An 18,232-nucleotide genomic window follows, 5' to 3' on the forward strand; every position below is an offset into this window, starting at 1 on the left:
CCCTTGGGCGAAATGCCTTACCTGGATTGCTGTAGCAATAACCAGGCCGAGAGATGAATGACACTGTGGTTGCCTTGGATAGGAGAGCAAGAGCAAAAGGAGATTAATATTTCTGCCTCTGAGAGTAGCTGTGTCAGTGTCAATGATGCCTTCAAGGAAATAAATACGGCTTGGGGGTTTTCATGGTGGTGCTGAAGAGAACACTGAGACTGCGTAAACCTAATTATATCCGCAAAAGAATTACTGAAACCGCTTTATAGAAAAGTACAGAGACATATCAGCCTGGAAGTAATTAAAAAATATACAACTCAGCTCCGGTAAGCAGCAGTCTTCTCAGTGGCTAGCAGTCTCTGAAGTTATGCCGTTGTGGTATTTGACATTGGGAATGAAAAAAGCAGTCCAAAACAAAGATAAGGTAGAGGCATACCAGGCTGTGTGCAATGTCCTTACTCCAGGCAGTAGTCATCTTTCTTAGTATTTCATGTGGAACTGGTAATTAGATTTAGAAGATAAGACCAGTGTAAATATAGCTGGCTCCACACACTTATGAAATAGAGCCTTTACTCATGGAAATTTTTTGTGAATGTCATTAAATATATTTTACAATATAAAAACAGGAAGTTGATCTTTGGTGCCTATGTCTTCATGGCATTCACTCTCTCACCGTCTGTGGATGTAGGTGTTGTCTTTAGGTGCTGACGTGCTGCCTGAGTACAAACTCCAGACGTCTCGCATCGACAAGTTCACCATCCTGCACTACAGCCCGTTCAAAGCCGTGTGGGACTGGCTCATCCTGCTGCTGGTCATCTACACAGCCATCTTCACGCCCTACGCGGCCGCCTTCCTCCTCAATGACCGTGAGGAGCAGCTGCGGCGCGAGTGTGGCTACTCCTGCAGCCCGCTCAACGTGGTGGACCTGATGGTGGACATCATGTTCATCATCGACATCCTCATCAACTTCCGCACCACCTACGTCAACGTGAACGAGGAGGTGGTGAGCCACCCGGCCAAGATTGCCATCCACTACTTCAAGGGGTGGTTCCTCATCGACATGGTGGCGGCTATCCCCTTCGACCTGCTCATCTTTGGGTCGGGATCCGACGAGGTAAGCCTCCTAGCGGCCTCTCTATCTGGCCATGTTTTTTCCCCCCTCTTTAAATAGGGTCCTGGGAGTTCAGTTCCTATTCACTTGTAGCCTCTTAAAAACCTGAATGTTTCAGTCTCAGATCGGAGGGGATTATTGTATTAGATGCAATGCTGGATTTTTTTTCTTTTTTCTGAATGGTGGCCGTTTCTAAAATCCATTTATGTGGATTAATGGCTTACCAAATGGCGATCAATGGTGCATTTAAATGAGGGGGCGAGTAGGGAAGAAAAAGAGAGAGAGAGAGAGAGAGAGAGAGAGAGAGAGAGAGAGAGAGAGAGGGAGAGCTTGTGTGACTGTTTACACAGCTTACACGCCCCTGCTAGTGGGCCAGTGGCCAGCAAGGCTTGTTTATTCATGTGAGAATATCCCATCAATGGGTCATCCTGGTATTTTGGCACATGGTGTGCCACGTGGCGGGTAGAATAACGGTGGGTTCCAGATGTGCATAGTCACTGGAAGCTTTGGCCAGAGATGGTGAAGTAATTGCGGTTTATCTTGGAAACTGTATCACAAAGCAAGGCTCTTGTAAAGAATTTGGAATACTGGCATCATAGCTGGTTCTTTAGTGTAAAGGAACCTGGAGATTCTCTGCAAGGATGTGCAGCATCTTTAAATATTTGGCACTGAAAATATCTTTGTAATATTTGAAAAAACAGTAGCTTACCATTTTAGATGTTGCACCTCCCCTTCCTTTTCTTTTCAATTATCTCATCCGAACATCAGTCATCTGAAGACCTGTCTTTCTGCGAAAACAGCTCTTCGTCATTTGCCCAGAGAGATTGCAGTACCCACAACAGTAATTAGACAGTCATGAACATCTTTCTTATGCCGTTCTCTAAAGGCTAAGCTTTGCCTACAGTGCTAGGGCCATCCGTTAGACGGCTATTCTGGAGATGTGTCATTTGTGTGTGGGGACGGCGGTCACTCCACTTACCGCGCCTGACAAACCGCTCTGTCAGAGAGCAGCCTCAGCGGTGTGCAGTTTAAAGGGTAATTGGTGACCATTTGGATCGCCTTGCTTTTCTTGAGCAAGATGCTACGAAGGTGCCTGGTGCTATATCCCAAACCTATTTATTCCAAACTCTGCTCTTTCAAAGCGCAGCTGGTGAGGCAGACAACAATGATCCGGGTACTTTATATCACCAGCCCAGGGCGCCAAGGTGGGGCCCTCTAACCCCCCGGCCCCCTCCCCTGTGCCTCTCTCTCTCAGCTGGCTCCAGAATGGAGTAAACAGAGCTCCTCCCTGGCCATTGCATGGCACAGCTTCAATTTAATAACACAACGCGAGCGGTCTACTTACGGTCAAAATCTCATAATGAGGGCTTCTGATTGAATGAAGGGAAACAAATAGCACGTTATGGTGACAGGGAAACAACACTGAAATTATGCACCAGTTCTCAGGGCTAGCCATTTAGTATGACACAGCAGCAAGTTTTGGTAGGGCCGTGTAATTCCTTACTGCCCTAAGCTGAATGAATAGAGCGCCAACCCGACTAGGTTGAGTTATTCGTTTGTTTCGGGGGGGGGGGGGGGGGGGTTTCCTCCTGTGGTTGACCAGATGGACTGTGGCCCCGCTGTGGTCAGTCATCTGTATTTTTAGAGGCACAGCAAATGAGCAGTGGACAGATGGTGGATTCAGAAGGCAGTCCCTGTGTTTCATTTACAGGAGTCACATGTGGGGCTTTAGACCACCTCCGCACAGATCCGAGGGCAGCCTACTGTACCTCAGCAGCTTATAGAAACCTTTTAAATGAAAATGTCCTCTGTGTGCGCTTTATGGAATTGCTCCTATCACTCTCTCTCTCTCTTTTATTTCTGAAGAGTATGCCTCGCTTTCATCTGCCTATTGCTTTTAAAAGGAATTTAAAGCGATGACTTTTTTAAGCAACGGCAGTCATTGAATCCCCACTCTCCATCTCGGGTTCAATTATTTATGTGCAATGTCTTCATCCCAAGGATTGCATAATGTACACGAGGCCCTCAGCAGCTGTCGAGGACATGGGTTATGTGATTGTTTGTGATTCAATGCAGCGACCATGAGAATATGTTCACTGTGACTGAGACCAGGGGTAGATTAATATTACAGTGCCTTTTAACGATCACGTTGGACACTAAAACAGTAATTCAGAAAAACATTCTTGCTAGCCTAAATCCACACGCCAGAGACCCTTATTTATGCATGGCGTGCCATGGTGGTCATCCATATAGTTAATGGGAATCTACTGAGCGTATCTTTGATGTATGCTGAAATGCTATTAGTTGAAAGTTAATGTTCTACTTAAGACTTTATGTAGCCCATCTCCTTTACTTTTCATACATCTAATAGTTACTGAGCTACATTTAGTTATTCATTAAAACAGTCATGACATGTATAAAGCACATTAGCATCAGGTGTGGAGTTCCTTGTGAAATCCTAATCTCAAACTTAAATCATTTGTTGTAATACTATAGTGAGACAGGCTTGCCACTCTTTCTCTCTCTCTCTCTCTTGCACACACACACACAAACACGATGTCACTCCACTGAGGCTCATCACTTTCAGGTGTAACCATGAAGACATCTCCCGAAAATATCCCTGCGCTTTCTCTAACCTCAATTTAATTTTAATTGTTAGCTAAAGCAACAAACTCCCAAAAGAGGACGGGGTGTAAGTGTTGCCGCTGCCTCCTCGGATGAGACAGAACAAACAGCGTATTCCCAAGTCTCACTGGTGTTCCCCTAGTGGATCTTGGCAGATGAGAGGTGTCCTCAGCCTCACTGTGTGTTAATTTGGCCCTAAAACAGCGTGCCAGCGAGACTTGCCAGGATGAGAACATTTGAATATGAAAGAGGTAAAAAAAAAAAACCTAACCCTGATGGGAACGTAACGTTCTGCATACAACCACTGTTCCCTGAAGGAGAATAATGAGGTCCAGCGCAGACAGTATTGAATATCACGCACTCGCTTGTCTGGCTGAAGACACCTCTATTCATGGCTAAAAGGTGACGTCTTACATAAGCCAGGTCACCCCCCTCTACTCAGGCCAGGTGGGGAGGCTTGTGTCAGGCAGACTGATACGGACGCTTGTTCAACAGCTGCTTCGGTGGCACATTGGGAGAAGCAGGAGGAGCAGCTCTCTTTGGGGGTTGGAGAGTCACGACAGGCCGGTGGGCACCCAGTGGTGCTCTGAGCTTAGCGTCACGTTTGGGTAGGATACTTTGCAGTGCCTCCTTCTCCTTCTTTCTGAAGTCAAACAACGCTTGAATAACACTGAGTAACTGACAGCTACTCCCTCTGATCAGTCAAGCTAAATTGCTGCACTTTAAACCAGCTAGCGAGCTAGACAGGCAGTGCACAGTGCACAGTGCAAGTGCGTGGCCTCCCTACATCACCACGCGTCATCTGCCTTTTAGCCATGAATAGAGGTGTCTTCAGCCAGATGTGCAAGGGCCTGATACCCCTATCCCATACAACTGTGTTGTACAGAGAGAATCGACTGAAAGGGAACTTTTGGCACATCTTATTTAACTCCTTACTGAGTTTATCTCCACTGTGTGTAAGTAAGGGGTAATTAAGGGCCGCTTTAAGACAAAACCTTTAACAACAACATTCAATCAATGTGGAGTAAAGGAAGTGCTACATTTAATGGCCCTTTTAATCAAGGACCACATCTCCTTCCCTTTAAAAAACGAACAATGGACTGAATGAAAAGTCCTTCACACAGCTGCCTAATCCTGTGCCTGTTGTTCCCTCGTGTCTGCAGACCACCACTCTGATCGGGCTGCTGAAGACGGCGCGGCTGCTCCGGCTGGTGCGCGTGGCCCGCAAGCTTGACCGCTACTCCGAGTACGGCGCCGCGGTGCTGATGCTGCTCATGTGCATCTTCGCGCTCATCGCCCACTGGCTGGCCTGCATCTGGTACGCCATCGGCAACGTGGAGAAGCCCTACCTGGACCACAAGATTGGCTGGCTGGACAACCTGGGCGTGTCCATCGGCAAGCGCTACAACTACAGCGACCCCACCTCGGGCCCGTCCATCAAGGACAAGTACGTGACGGCCCTCTACTTCACCTTCAGCAGCCTCACCAGCGTGGGCTTCGGCAACGTCTCGCCCAACACCAACTCCGAGAAGATCTTCTCCATCTGCGTGATGCTCATCGGCTGTGAGTGTGACGTGTCTAAATCTGTGTGTGGGTGTGTGTGTGTGTGTGTAAGTGTGTGTGTGAAAGAAATTACAGACCTGCGAACGTTGGGGTGGCCCATTCAAATCAACGGAACTTTTTGGAACATTCTGAAGAGCCGTATAATAAATAATATAGTTTAATATATACTGTAACCGTGAAATAAAATGACACATAGAAGATTTTGGCCGTATCGCCCACCCCTAGTGTGATTGTGTGTTACTGGTTGCGAGCATGCATGACCTTTTGCTGCAACAGATATGCTAATAACCAAGCACAACTGGTCAGTCAGACAGTTGTACCGTCTGGTTCCACCCTCTAAATATACGTTCATGAATTACTTACACCTTGCAGGTCTCCACTAAAATACCAGCAACATATACTCGCATCCAGCCATACATATGAATGCCGCCACATTCACAGCATGCAGGCTGTGTGTTTGTGTTGGTCTCTGAATAACCAGAAGGACTATACCGCTCATTCCTGACAGAAATTAGGTGACTCACCTGCTCTTTCCCCCTTTCCCCCCTCTCTTTCTCTCCCTCTCTATCTTTCCCTCCCTCTCTCTCTTTCCATTCCTACCTCCCTCCACACCTTGCGCAGCTCTCATGTACGCCAGCATCTTTGGCAACGTGTCAGCCATCATCCAGAGGCTGTACTCCGGCACGGCACGCTACCACACGCAGATGCTGCGGGTGAAAGAGTTCATCCGTTTCCACCAGATCCCCAACCCCCTGCGCCAGAGGCTGGAGGAGTACTTCCAGCACTCCTGGACCTACACCAACGGCATAGACCTCAACACGGTATAGACGCCCCGCCGTTGGTTGCTTTAGACCTCCGTGAGCTAAACGCTGCAGCACTTACACGCATGTGGGGCACCGCTCTGTTGGTAGCACACTGTACATGTACATGTAACAAATACATGAAAATAAACTGACTCTGTCATTGATATAATGACAGGATTCATAAAGGGTACACCAGCCAACCACCACCCCCCTTACCCCCATCACTGAGCAGCATGAGTGGTGAATGCACTACAGAAGCCTTTATGAATGCTCATATACACTCCTGCTTATTGCATGTTGTTCTTTTGTAGCTCACCAAACCAGCCAAGGAATACTGTTGGACAGCTCAATGCTATGTCTTTTCTATAGGTCATAGTGTTGTTTTTCTATGGTTGTATTATATATTCTGAAAGCATATTCTTGTTTCTTTCCATGTCTGCTACATGTCAAATGGAATGACCTCACCCCATTGGAAAGAGCAGGAGGTAAATGCAACATAACTCAAGGATCTCATGCTGTTTTATACCACTTTACAGACTGCTGTACTTGATCTCATCTCTATGCAATAACTCATGCTGTAGTATTTCCACTTAAATGAATAGCCTTGAATAACCCTAAACAAGAACAAAACATAATTAAAATACTGTTTCAATCCCATTTTTTTTAACTAATATTTAAAAAATCATACCAATTGCAATATTGAACATATTTTCCATACTCTTTCTTTGAAGCTGCAGTCTAGACACCTCGTAAACAGCCAATGCGGGCCCTTTGATGTTTAAAATGGCCTTTTTTTAAACTAAAATGGAATCCTATACAGACACACGCAGACATAGAAATATGGATAAGCACCGTCCTGTTGCCATGCAGTTTATTATCTCTGTAGCTGAAGCTCCGTGGTGCATGCCTGCCAGGCTCTAATTAATAGCGTGCTGGGAGCCGAGGACTGTGCTGCCCGCATACCGGGTGTCTCGTGCGCACTGGCTTAACCATTTTTACAGTATGTGTGCGAAAACCCTCAATTACCTTTCCTCATATCACACCTGAGTAAGCTTACTTTATGCAAATCCCAACCTCTTCATCTTTCAGAGCATGGACCAGGGCTGGGGACAAATATAGCCCCCTACTTGTGCATGGAATGTGTAATGGAATTTCCGGTGTATTGCTATTATTAATGAACGTCTCTGAGCTTGCTGAAGAGTGTTATTAGGGTCCAGATTGGTTTTAATGCCGGGTTAAAGATACGTCTAAACCACGGCTACCACCTGCTAAACTGAGGTAAAATCAATTTAGTTGAAATAAAAACTAGGAGGAAGTAGGAAACATTGTTAGCGGGTTGACATGGGATTTCATTCAGAGAAGAGAGGAAATAATGTTTGGTCTGGCTGTGTGTGTGTGTGTGTGTGTGTGTGTGTGTGTGTGTGTGTGTGTGTGTGTGTGTGTTATGTGCTGTAGGTGCTAAAAGGTTTCCCAGAGTGTCTGCAGGCAGATATCTGCCTCCACCTCAACCGGAGTGTGCTGGAGCAGGTCTCAGCCTTCCGGGGGGCCAGTAAAGGTTGCCTGCGCGCTCTGGCCATGCACTTCAAGACCACCCACTGCCCGCCCGGGGACACGCTGGTCCACGGCGGCGACGTGCTCACCGCCCTTTACTTCCTGTCTCGAGGCTCCATCGAGATCGTCAAGGACGACATAGTGGTCGCCATTCTTGGTGAGTTGAGGGGACGTTTTTCCGTGTCCGTGTCATGAAGGACACAGGAGCGTAGGGTCTTTTCTTGACGTCCCCTGGAGACATCTCTGCCATGTGTCACTGAAGTCTTCCCATCTGTGTGCATCTTTGTCAATACTAATTGCATGATTTTGCCTGTCGCCAGGTCATGACGAGGCAAAGCATTCGCTCGACTAATTTGATTAGGCGACTGTGACATTTTCAAGGAAAGAGCTTGCACTAATTGCGGTTGCAAATGACTTTCCCTCTGTGTGCAAGAGTGTGTATATGAATAAAGATTTTTTTTAATGATGGAATTGTTTATATGTGTGTATACAGCATTGCTAATGACAATAACCCTGGAAGTCCATGGGCATGAATACCTAAATCTATTTACAGTCCTCTCCACCTCTGTGTTTCAAATGATATGGATGACAGCGCCATGCACCGTTGAGCTCTATCATCTTTTTTTTGGTCGATGTTTTGGACGAATTGAGTGAAATGATTCCATTCCGCCCCTGCGGAGGATCGTTCTGTGTTTACTGACGTTCCGCCCCTGTGGAGGATTGTTCTGTGTTTACTGAATGCCAAACGAAGGCTGCGGATGGCCTTGGTCTGACTATCTCCTGGAAAGTCGTGTCACCGTTCGATCGCTTGCATCTCTTTTTCTTTGATGAAGTTCAGGCGCCCTGGTGGAGGGGGAGGTGGAGGAGTGATCTTTTCCACTCATCTCCCCGTGACTGAAATGAATACATGGCTCCGCGTCAGAGCACGTTCTTGGCTCGCCCCGTTCCCGTCAAACGGGTGAGCGCATCCCGAGCCATAGCCCTGTCACTCCCCCCCCCCCCTCCTCCTGCACCCCTCCGCTGTCTCGGCGCCCAGATCACTGCTCGTGCTCGCCTGGGTCCCGGGGTCCTGTCTGGCAGAGTGGAGGAACCCGGGCTCATCAGATGGGATGGAGCTTTATGACATTTCTGTTAAGTGACTCCCTCTGCGCCTGTTTGGCATCTTCAAAGAGCAAAGAGAACGAGCTGCCAGCGCAGAGCCCTGTGGGTCGATTTTGTTTAAATATATCAAGACCATGAACAGAGATAAGAAAAAAATCAGCACCGGGGCAGAGTGGGAAAAACCTTAGCAAAAGGCAGGAAGTGATGCGATTGTCAGGTCTGCGGAATAGTTTGCTGTTTTTTGTTTTGTTGGCCGATACCCCCACGCTGTGCAGCACTACAGCTGAGGCCGGCTGACTAGCAGCTATCGACAGCTGTGATTAGGGAGAGCTTTCAACCGTAACAAGAATGGTGACATTACTGTGCAAGAGCCATCCACCTGCTCTCATCCTGCCTAGGCCTTTTATAGCTTTGTATCTCATGCAGATTGGTTTAATTAAAAATGTGTATTTTAGTATATTACACTCTATTTTGCTTTTGCATCGGTATTTTGCAAAAAGCCATATTCTATCTTAGGGAGGAAAAGATTTTGTGCCTTTGTGGTGAGCTTAAACAGAGCTCAAACAGCAGACATTTAACGGGTGTTCACAAATATTCAAATATGCGGGAGTCCTTGCAGTGTCTGAATAGCACAGCAGACAAAGGCTTGTGCTGCATCAACTCCATGTTAGAAATAGGTTTTATTTCACAAATAGTACGCCTTCCTCCAAAATGCCTTCTACAGCTTGTTTTTCCAGCGTTATTATCTCCCACTTGGCCTCACTGTCACAGCCAGAGGAAGAGAGACACTCTCAATTCTCATGTGAACATCATTACATTGTTTCTCAGTGTGTTCTTCCAAGAGGAGCCAGAGGCCAGGAGTACCACAGACACCTCGATAGGTCACTCTCAGGCTCGCCCCTGGGCCGACCCAGCTCCTCTCCTTTAAAAGAGAATGCCACACGTGGCCTGACATTTACAGACTTGGCCTCTTTTAAAGGCATCTTTACCAGCCAAGGGTGCCCTTTTGACTTTAGACACAAGCCCCACACACTCCCCCCCCATCCCCGGAGAAAGCTTATGGGAGCTCTGGACAAAATGTTTTTAATTTTTCATTTTTTTCAAGTCTGCGAGTACAACGTTTTATTAAGCCACTACAATCGGTATCTGTAGGTTTCATCACAAGGCCATATTCCTTTTGAAGTAAGCGGAGCAGAGCTTGTCAGTCACCAAACGTGTGAGATTCCTGGGGCATCAAAGCCGGAGTTATCAATTGTAGCCATGCTTAAATAATGCATCTGAGGAGTGGGTGAGAGAGCAACGCAGATGAAGAGGCCGATATTACCTTTCCACATAGGCGCTCTTAATCCACCATTTGACCTTTATTTTCCCCCCATAATCCTTATTCCTCACTGAGGCCTGGTTTGCCTGGTTTGTCCTCTGTTTTTTTCCCGCTCAGTAGCTCTACGTCTGACTTTGTCTTTTTCCACCCTTGCTGCACCTCAGGGAAGAATGACATCTTCGGGGAGATGATTCACCTCTATGCAAAGCCGGGGAAGTCGAACTCAGATGTACGTGCTCTGAGTTACTGTGACCTGCACACCGTCCAGAGAGAGGACCTGTTAGCAGTGCTGGATATGTACCCCGAATTTTCCGACCACTTCCTCACAAACCTGGAACTCACGTTCAACCTTAGAGATGAGAATGCTAAGGTACTGTTGCTCTCAGGTCCCAGGGAACAAAGCCAGTGCACAATCACTTAGAAAATAAAATGCCAACAAATGTTTCCATGTAGAGCATTGTACTTTTTATGCAGGAGTGTCAATCACATCTTTAAGCACTCACATCTTTTCACATTTCTTTAGAACACATACTCACAAGGCAGTGATTCGGATGGAGAAGATACCAGGAGCCGAAGAAAAATGTCTTTTAAACGCAAGTCGTCTAAAGGTGAGCATACAACTTTACCCTGGGGACACACATAGCATCTCTCCCCTGCAAACATCAGTAACCTTTACCACTAATACATAGCACATACCGTTTGAGTGTAGCATTTAGAGTGCATGCTTGTCAGGTAATGTGCTAAACCATTGACTAGAGTAGCACTCTAAAGATAGCATGAGGGCACTGAGTTATCTTTTGAAGCGCTGTTACATAGTTACTGCTTTTGTGAAAGCCCTCAGGCTCCTTCCCAAATCAGCCCTTTGAAGCCTGAACAAAACTGACACACAGGCAGTCGTAGTGAGAGCACTTTGCGTCGGGGCAATGTTGTATTGTTATTTTCCCTGAGAGTGCGTCCCAGAGGAGTGTTAGAACGCCGCGTTACTGAGCACTGTGTGTTCCACTGCCTCCCGCTGATTACCGTTCCCCGCAGGGGAGAGCAACAAGGAAGCGGAGAGCGACTCCAGGAAAGACAGGGAGTCTTACGCCGGCTCCAAGAGAGGGTCTGAGGACCGGAGGCTCTCCAGGGATGAGCAGCAGCAGCAGCAGCAGCAGCAGCAGCAGCAGCTACCGCGCGGGCTCCCCAGCGCGGGGATTCTGGGATATCCCTCGGTCCAGGATTATGCCCTCACCCCAGACTACAGCTACACCAGCGACACCCAAGCGAGAGACGTCACAGAGAAAAAACAGCCTGACAGAGGTAGGACGAGTGGGAGCAAATCCAGTTGCGTATAGGGCAGATTTTTTTATCTGTTTCGACCTGAAAATCGCTCCCCAAATTGAGCCTTAATGTACTGTTCTTTTTTATGTCCACCCCTGACATCCCATTTCTTTGAATGTTTTTGGAGTCGAGTTTTAAAAATTGGTTTAAATTGGAGCTATTCACCCTCAGGGGAACAAGTGAAGCCCTCTTAAGCACCCAAAAGAGCTAGGGATTAGGCCATTACAGCGCAGCAGGGGGGAAAACATGCCAGTCAACATCCTATTAAGAGGATCACACTGACTTCCATTGATCCATTATCAGCCTTGTGTTGCAGACTAAACAAGATACTTATTTTCCAAAATGATCTATTTCTCAGAAGAAAAAATAAAACAGCATATAAAGGTATTTCATGATGCAAGATCATTAGAAGATGAGGAGCATTCAGATTGTACTGTCTTTGTTCCACAGGGTAGAGAGGATGTGGTTGATGGTGGGAGGGGGCTGTCAAAAACATGCATCTTAGATCCTCAGTTGAACCCAGCATTGACATCAGACACTAATCACTGTCATTGGTAAACCCGGGCTGAAAATACACTACTTGTCAAATGTTAGGTATCTGAGAAAAAAACAAAACACATTTTCTGACCTAAAATTGACCAGAAATGGAGTGTAGACATTGTTCATGTTATAAATGAATATTACAGCTTGATTTTGAATGAAATATAATCATAGACATAAAAGGATTTCTTTCTGCCAGCATCACTCCTGTGTTTAAGTGGCACATTGTGTTGGTTCATCCTAAATTATCATGTCTAAAATGTATAATCAGAAAACCCTTCTGCAGTTAAGTTTGTGGGAAGCAATAAAACAGGCCTTTTTTGGGCTACTTGAGTATTCAGAGCATCATCACTGATGGAATTGATTGTGGTCTAAAAGAAACTGTAAAAAAAAAGAAAGAAAACATAGAAACACAATCTATTCTTGTTATAAGGAATGAAGGTAAGTTAAAATTGAAGTTTGTAAATCTAAAAACTATTCCATGCGAGAAATTGGCTAGAAACTGAAGATATCTTCCAAAAGTGTGCACCACATCCTTCACAGACCACTGCCCGTTGGCTTTCACCAGGATGCAAAGAGAAGCAGGAGGCCCTGGTGCAGAACTGTGCAGGTGGATAAGAGCATCAGAATCTCTAACTGCCTCACAGGTCTCCAGATGCCACACAGGTCTCCAGATGGCAGTTTTATTAAATAGCACCCTTAAAACACCAGTCTCATTAGCTGTAAAAAGGCTGTGGAATTTCAAAGCCATATCTGTGACTGGTCAATGGAAGGAAAATATTTGAATGGGCAAAAGGCAACGGATACTGGGTGGAAGATGCTTGAATATATGTTAGAGAGACGAGTCTAAGTTGAGCTGTTTGGATCACAGAGGAGAAACTTTACACAACACAGAACTAACTCAACTCAACAAGACCCAAAACATTGCTCCAAATTATATTATATAACTATAATTATATTTAAAGACCAATTTAGTGAAGAAGCAGTCAATGCTGTAATGCTGAAAAGTTTAGAATTGCTGCAGATGGCGGATTATTTGATGAAAGCACATTTTCAATCACAGAATTTTTATTTCAACCTGAAACCATTATTTCTAACTTGTCAATGACTATATTTCTGATTCATTTTGCCGCTTATTTTTTTCTGGAAATATGTCATTTTCTGGGTTATTCCAAACTTTTGAATGATAGTGTATATTTGTGTGTTGGGGGTTGTGTGTGTCTCTGAGAGGCTTAAGCCGGAGCACAGGCCTTTTTCAGAGGCTTTAGGGAAAATCCGCTGGCCGGCGGTTAGCAAACGCCCTCACCAGCCGCTCGCGGTACGGCCCACTTCCCTTTCTCTCTCTCTCCCTCTCTCTCCCTCTCTCTCCCTCTCTCTTCCTCTCTGGGTTTACCAAGTTAATGCGCCACCATCTCAGCCATCAAGCTGCCACGCGTCCTGAGATGACTGCTGGGAAATCCGGGCTGCCGTTTCCATGCAACCTGCCTCACTTTTAATGCCCGGGCCAAATCATTCCAACCTAGACGCTCACATAGACAAGCACACACACACACAAAGACGAATGCGTATACACACACACACACATACGCACACACACACAAAAGCACACAAACACGCACACACACAGATGATGGCTTAAAGGCACGTGCAGTTCTGACTTGACAGGTGTTCAAAAGGATGTGATGACTGTCAATCTGAGTGTTCTTTCTCCACTCCCACCACACAACCCTTTCACTGGATACACTTATTAGAGTTGACGTGGCAACGTGAAATTTATACAGAACATTGACTTCAAACCTTGGCCACAGTTAATCTTATAACCTGTGATGAAAGCACTTCACTTATATTAAGGGAAATATTTAACCATTTTGTTCCGTTTTCCTATGTTTTTTTTTTTTTTTTTTCATCTTTAAAAAGCAGCTATCAAAATCACAAAGGTGCCTGCTCTACCAGCGATTATAAAAAAAAAAAAGAGAAAGAAACGCATGAAAACTTTTCAATTACCCGCGTGGCTCACGTGTGAATGGTGTATTGGTTACAATGAATGCGAGGGCCATTTGCAGCGTGGGCCAAAGCTGTTAGTAGTTTTATAGTGCTGCTTTCAGCCGCGCGCCACAATAGAGCCATCAGCAGGTGTCAGTGGGAGATAACCTCTGTGTTTGCCTCGCTGTCCCTCATGCTTGGGACCACACAGATAGGACAGGCCTCCACTACAATGCCAGTCCACAGAGACCCACCACCAAAGGCCAGGGGCCGTCTCTGCCCAGGATGAATGGGGCTCTATTTCCATGCATTGTACTGGATGAGTGATTAATGTTGGAAACGTCCTCTGTGTGCACATTCATATTCATATCTGTGTTCTTGTCTCTGTCTCTCTCTCTCTGTCCCTCTCTCTCTCTAACTCTTCGCTGTCACATTTTTTTCTCTCTCTCTTTCTCTCCTTCCTTCCTCTCTCTCTCCATCCTTTCTCTCTCTCTCTCTCTCTCTCTCTCTCTCTCTCCTTGTCTGTTTGTGTGTGTTTCCACGGTAGATGAGTGGGCCTGTGAAAAGCCCAGGGACTTCCTGCAGGAGTCGGTCCAGTCAGTCCAGTCACCAGAGGTGCAAGGAGCTGACGACTCGGCCAGCGAGATTACCTACGGAGAGGTGGAGCAACGCTTGGACCAGCTCCAGGAGCACCTGAACAGGTTAAAAACCCCTTCCAAAACCAACACTCTGTTCTAGCACATTCACCCTTTAACGCAACCAGCAACCTCGCCAAGTACGACCAAAATGACCCCCCAGCCCCCCACTTTAAAACACATGATTTTTGGAAGGGCCGAGCTGATCTGGATTACGCTCGTGCTGATCCCTTCAATGGAAGAGTTGTGCAGTGATTGGCTGTGACAGTGTCAGTCTGCATGTCAGATGCATATTATAGCAGGGGTGCTGATGAGAGCCGTTGTCAATAGTAACAATGTCATGTAGATGATGTAATGTAGATCTCAGTGAAATAGGACTGAGGGTTATTGGCCCCAGTGAAGAGCCTCCGGCTCGGCCCACAGCACCGGCACCGGCACATGCCGATAACAACAGGATTTGCAAGGCAGCCGGCTGTGGAGGGAGACCAGCAGTGGTTGTTATTTTTAGCGGGTATTATACAGGCAAAAAACAAAAAGAGGGAGAGTGGAGGTGTGTGTGTGTGTGTGTGTGTGTGTGTGTGTGTGTGTGTGTGTGTGTGTGTGTGTGTGTGTGTGTGTGTGTGTGTGTGTGTGTGTGTGTGTGTGTGCGTGTGTGCGTGTGTTTGTTCATGTATGCTTGTGTTTCTATGGGGGGGAGGGGGGGGGGGGGGTCATTGGGCTTGTGTCGTGCCGGTTTTATTTTTCCATCTGTGAGTGATAGCTTCTCCTGTGCACTCTGTGTGACCTCACATCCCCCCCTCCCCCCTCTCTCTCTCTGTGCTCTCTCCCAACCTCTCTTACTCCCTCTCTCTGCACCTGGGTAATACCTCTGCGTCCCTCTCCCCATGTCACCAGTGCGCCACTTTTCTCTAGCTTTGCCCATGAGGATGGAGGTAGAGGGGGGCGTGTAGAATGGAGGGTGGCAGCATGGTTAACAGCACTAACGGCACCAATTCAGCCAGACTAAGTTCTACTCAAACAGACACTAGAAGGACACTTGTGTCTCTTTAAGAGACAAGCACAATTTAAGCACTACACTAGGTAATACTGTATGTATGGTGAATCCACTAAACAGTTTAAGACTAAAATATCTACGCATCCTTTAATAACAACTTCGTTGTTGGCAAAGCAAGTCCACTGCATTATAAATATGAATGTAAATAACCATGCCTGTTCCATGCACCACACAGACTACAGCAGCTGCACTCTGAACAGAACACTAGCTCCCCCTAGTGGTCAGATCACGCCACATCTACATATTTCTGGAGTCTGGATGAAATGCGTAGTTGATCATTATTGTAGGGACCAACCCAAAACTTGACGGTGCTGTATCCATGTGTTGTTCCCAGGCTGGAGTCTCAGATGACGTCAGACATCCAAACCATCCTGCAGCTGCTGCAGAGGCAGTGCTCCATGGGCCCTCCGGCCTACAGCACGGTGACGGCCAGCCCGGACTACAAGAGGCCTGCCATCCGAGTGCAGCCCATCGCCACCATCATGGCAGCCCAGCCCCCTATTCAGCCAACACAGGTACACAACTCAGCTCCAGGGCCCCCACCAGACAGATCCAACACTCATGCCCTCCCACAAGGTACTTTTGGCACTATATGGAACTTCTCTCTGGAAGGTCTACATTTGTTTTACTTCAGTATCCATACAGTATATTGATGAACTAAACGTACTTGTACATACTTTTATAAACACAATGTCTTTCTATCTTCTACAGACCACTGGCTGTCTTATCCTGGCCCTGTTTAGTCGTAGTAAACCAAATTAACTCTTTGCATTCACAGAACACTGATTTCTTCAGCATGGCACAGCTCCCTCAGAACCCCAAAGAGTCCCCGTCAGGCCTGGTCTGCCTGGACAGTGCCCCTCACAGCGACACCTTCTCAGCATTACTGGCCCAGGAGACCGGCCTGGACCTCCACAGACACTCCCCCCATCAGACTGCCCTCCTCAAGCAGCAGCATTCCCAGCCCCTGCTGCCCATCCAGCCTTCGTCCTCCTCCTCATCATCCTCTTCCTCCTCAGAGCCAGCGCCCAGCAGTGCAGGGGCAGCAGGACTCCACAGACCCCAGTTTGACCCAGGACTCATGGAGGAGTAGCCCCCCCTCCTCGCCCCCCCCCCCAACTCTCCTGGCTCTGGCTCTACGTCTGCTACAGCCTGTTACTCAGGGTCTGGTTGGCGACTGTGTGTTTTCTCATCCTATTGTATGTAGCAGTACCATTGATGTAGCCTCTTCCATAGCCTGTAATCACTTTTGTTGAAACATGGTAGTGGTTCCGTGGGGATAAGTGTGTGATGGGAGAGGATACCTGGAAGTGCACGGCCAATGAACACGTAATACAGATAGCAAGTTGGAAGAAAAACAGCACTTGTTGGAGAAGGGAAGGGGATTTTCCAGAGTATTTCTGATTCGTGCTCACAGCACACTCATTCAAGCATGTTTTCAGAGTGAACAAGTCAAGCATTTATTTTGTTTCTTTCAAACATAACAAAGTAAATAGATAACAACTTAAAATAAATAGATTCCCCTGTAGTGGCCTAGTGTTGTCCCACGTCAGATCATGCAGGGTAATTTACGCTAAATATCGGAAACCACAACAAATAGTGCCTAAACAGACAGTGAACTGAATTGATATCAACCATGAGAGGCTTTCTTATTGCTTCAGTTGAATATTTCATATACACCTTAGACATATTGTTTTTTTTAACAGCATAATGCTGCTCCAGTCAGGAGCATCTCCACTATGGGCCTCGTTTTCTAAAAACAACGTATAATAAAGGTCGTTCGTTGTTGAATACCATTTCTCTGACAGTTACGACGATTTCGGAGATGTGCGATTGGGGAGAAGTGGGAAAATAGGTTCTTCCTCCACACTGATTAAAAAAATTAGCACACTTGGAATGCAAGGTTGTTGCCACCCACTTTAGCCTCAGTGGTTACTAGAACAAGCAATAAAGTCACAGGCCCAGGTGAACTCACACACACACACACACACACACACACACACACACACACACTCACACATTTGTAAATGGTGTCACTGCTAGACAAATGTCTCCAAAGTGTTGGTCTTTTTACTTCTCCAGTCTTTATGAGCCCTATGTTAAAAAAAACAGGTCATCCTTTTCACCACTGGCGTTATACACTGAAGGCTAAGCATTGGTTTCTTATTCAACTTCATATTTTGAATCAGGTTTGTAAGCTTGATATTGCACAACACCTGCATTAGATATTTATTAGATAAGCTTGCAATGGCTTTATTTATTTCTCTTACTATACTGATAGTTGATTATAATTATATTTACTCCAAAGGATTGAGAAATTAGAGCATACTTTGCATGTTGGATACCTACAGAGTATATATCAACAAACTGTTGGGTCCAGTTGTTTCTTAATGGCATGTGTATGTTTTGGGGCTTCCAGAAATGAAGAGATATTCATTATACTATTCAAAGCATCGTGCTTTTATCCAATATCTGAACTAGGTGGGTCCTGCATATAAGGCCATAACCACACTCTGTAACCAAAATGATCCACAAAAGCATACTGACTAGCTTGACCCTTGACAGTTCAAACCAGAGAAATCTGACTTCTGACTTCTCCCAACAATAAGACGATAAGTTCAAGTCAAAGTTCAG

General features: G+C 46.2%; 1 protein-coding gene across 1 annotated transcript in view; it reads left to right on the top strand.

Moving 5' to 3' along the window:
- LOC308366031 (potassium voltage-gated channel subfamily H member 7) overlaps positions 1 to 16,691 on the top strand; it is a gene marked incomplete at both ends in the record, with an annotated part of 45,090 nt that extends 28,399 nt beyond the window's left edge. The window contains 10 exons of the mRNA XM_080839668.1: positions 680 to 1,105; positions 4,891 to 5,290; positions 5,912 to 6,111; positions 7,549 to 7,801; positions 10,231 to 10,436; positions 10,590 to 10,674; positions 11,099 to 11,365; positions 14,457 to 14,610; positions 15,933 to 16,113; positions 16,377 to 16,691. Coding sequence (XP_080695794.1) covers positions 680 to 1,105; positions 4,891 to 5,290; positions 5,912 to 6,111; positions 7,549 to 7,801; positions 10,231 to 10,436; positions 10,590 to 10,674; positions 11,099 to 11,365; positions 14,457 to 14,610; positions 15,933 to 16,113; positions 16,377 to 16,691 — 2,487 coding nt within the window. The remainder of the gene's footprint in view (positions 1 to 679; positions 1,106 to 4,890; positions 5,291 to 5,911; positions 6,112 to 7,548; positions 7,802 to 10,230; positions 10,437 to 10,589; positions 10,675 to 11,098; positions 11,366 to 14,456; positions 14,611 to 15,932; positions 16,114 to 16,376) is intronic.
- Between the last annotated feature and the right edge of the window lie 1,541 nt (positions 16,692 to 18,232).

Source organism: Sprattus sprattus, assembly GCF_963457725.1.
Source record: "Sprattus sprattus genome assembly, chromosome: 5".
Lineage (NCBI taxonomy): Eukaryota > Metazoa > Chordata > Actinopteri > Clupeiformes > Clupeidae > Sprattus > Sprattus sprattus.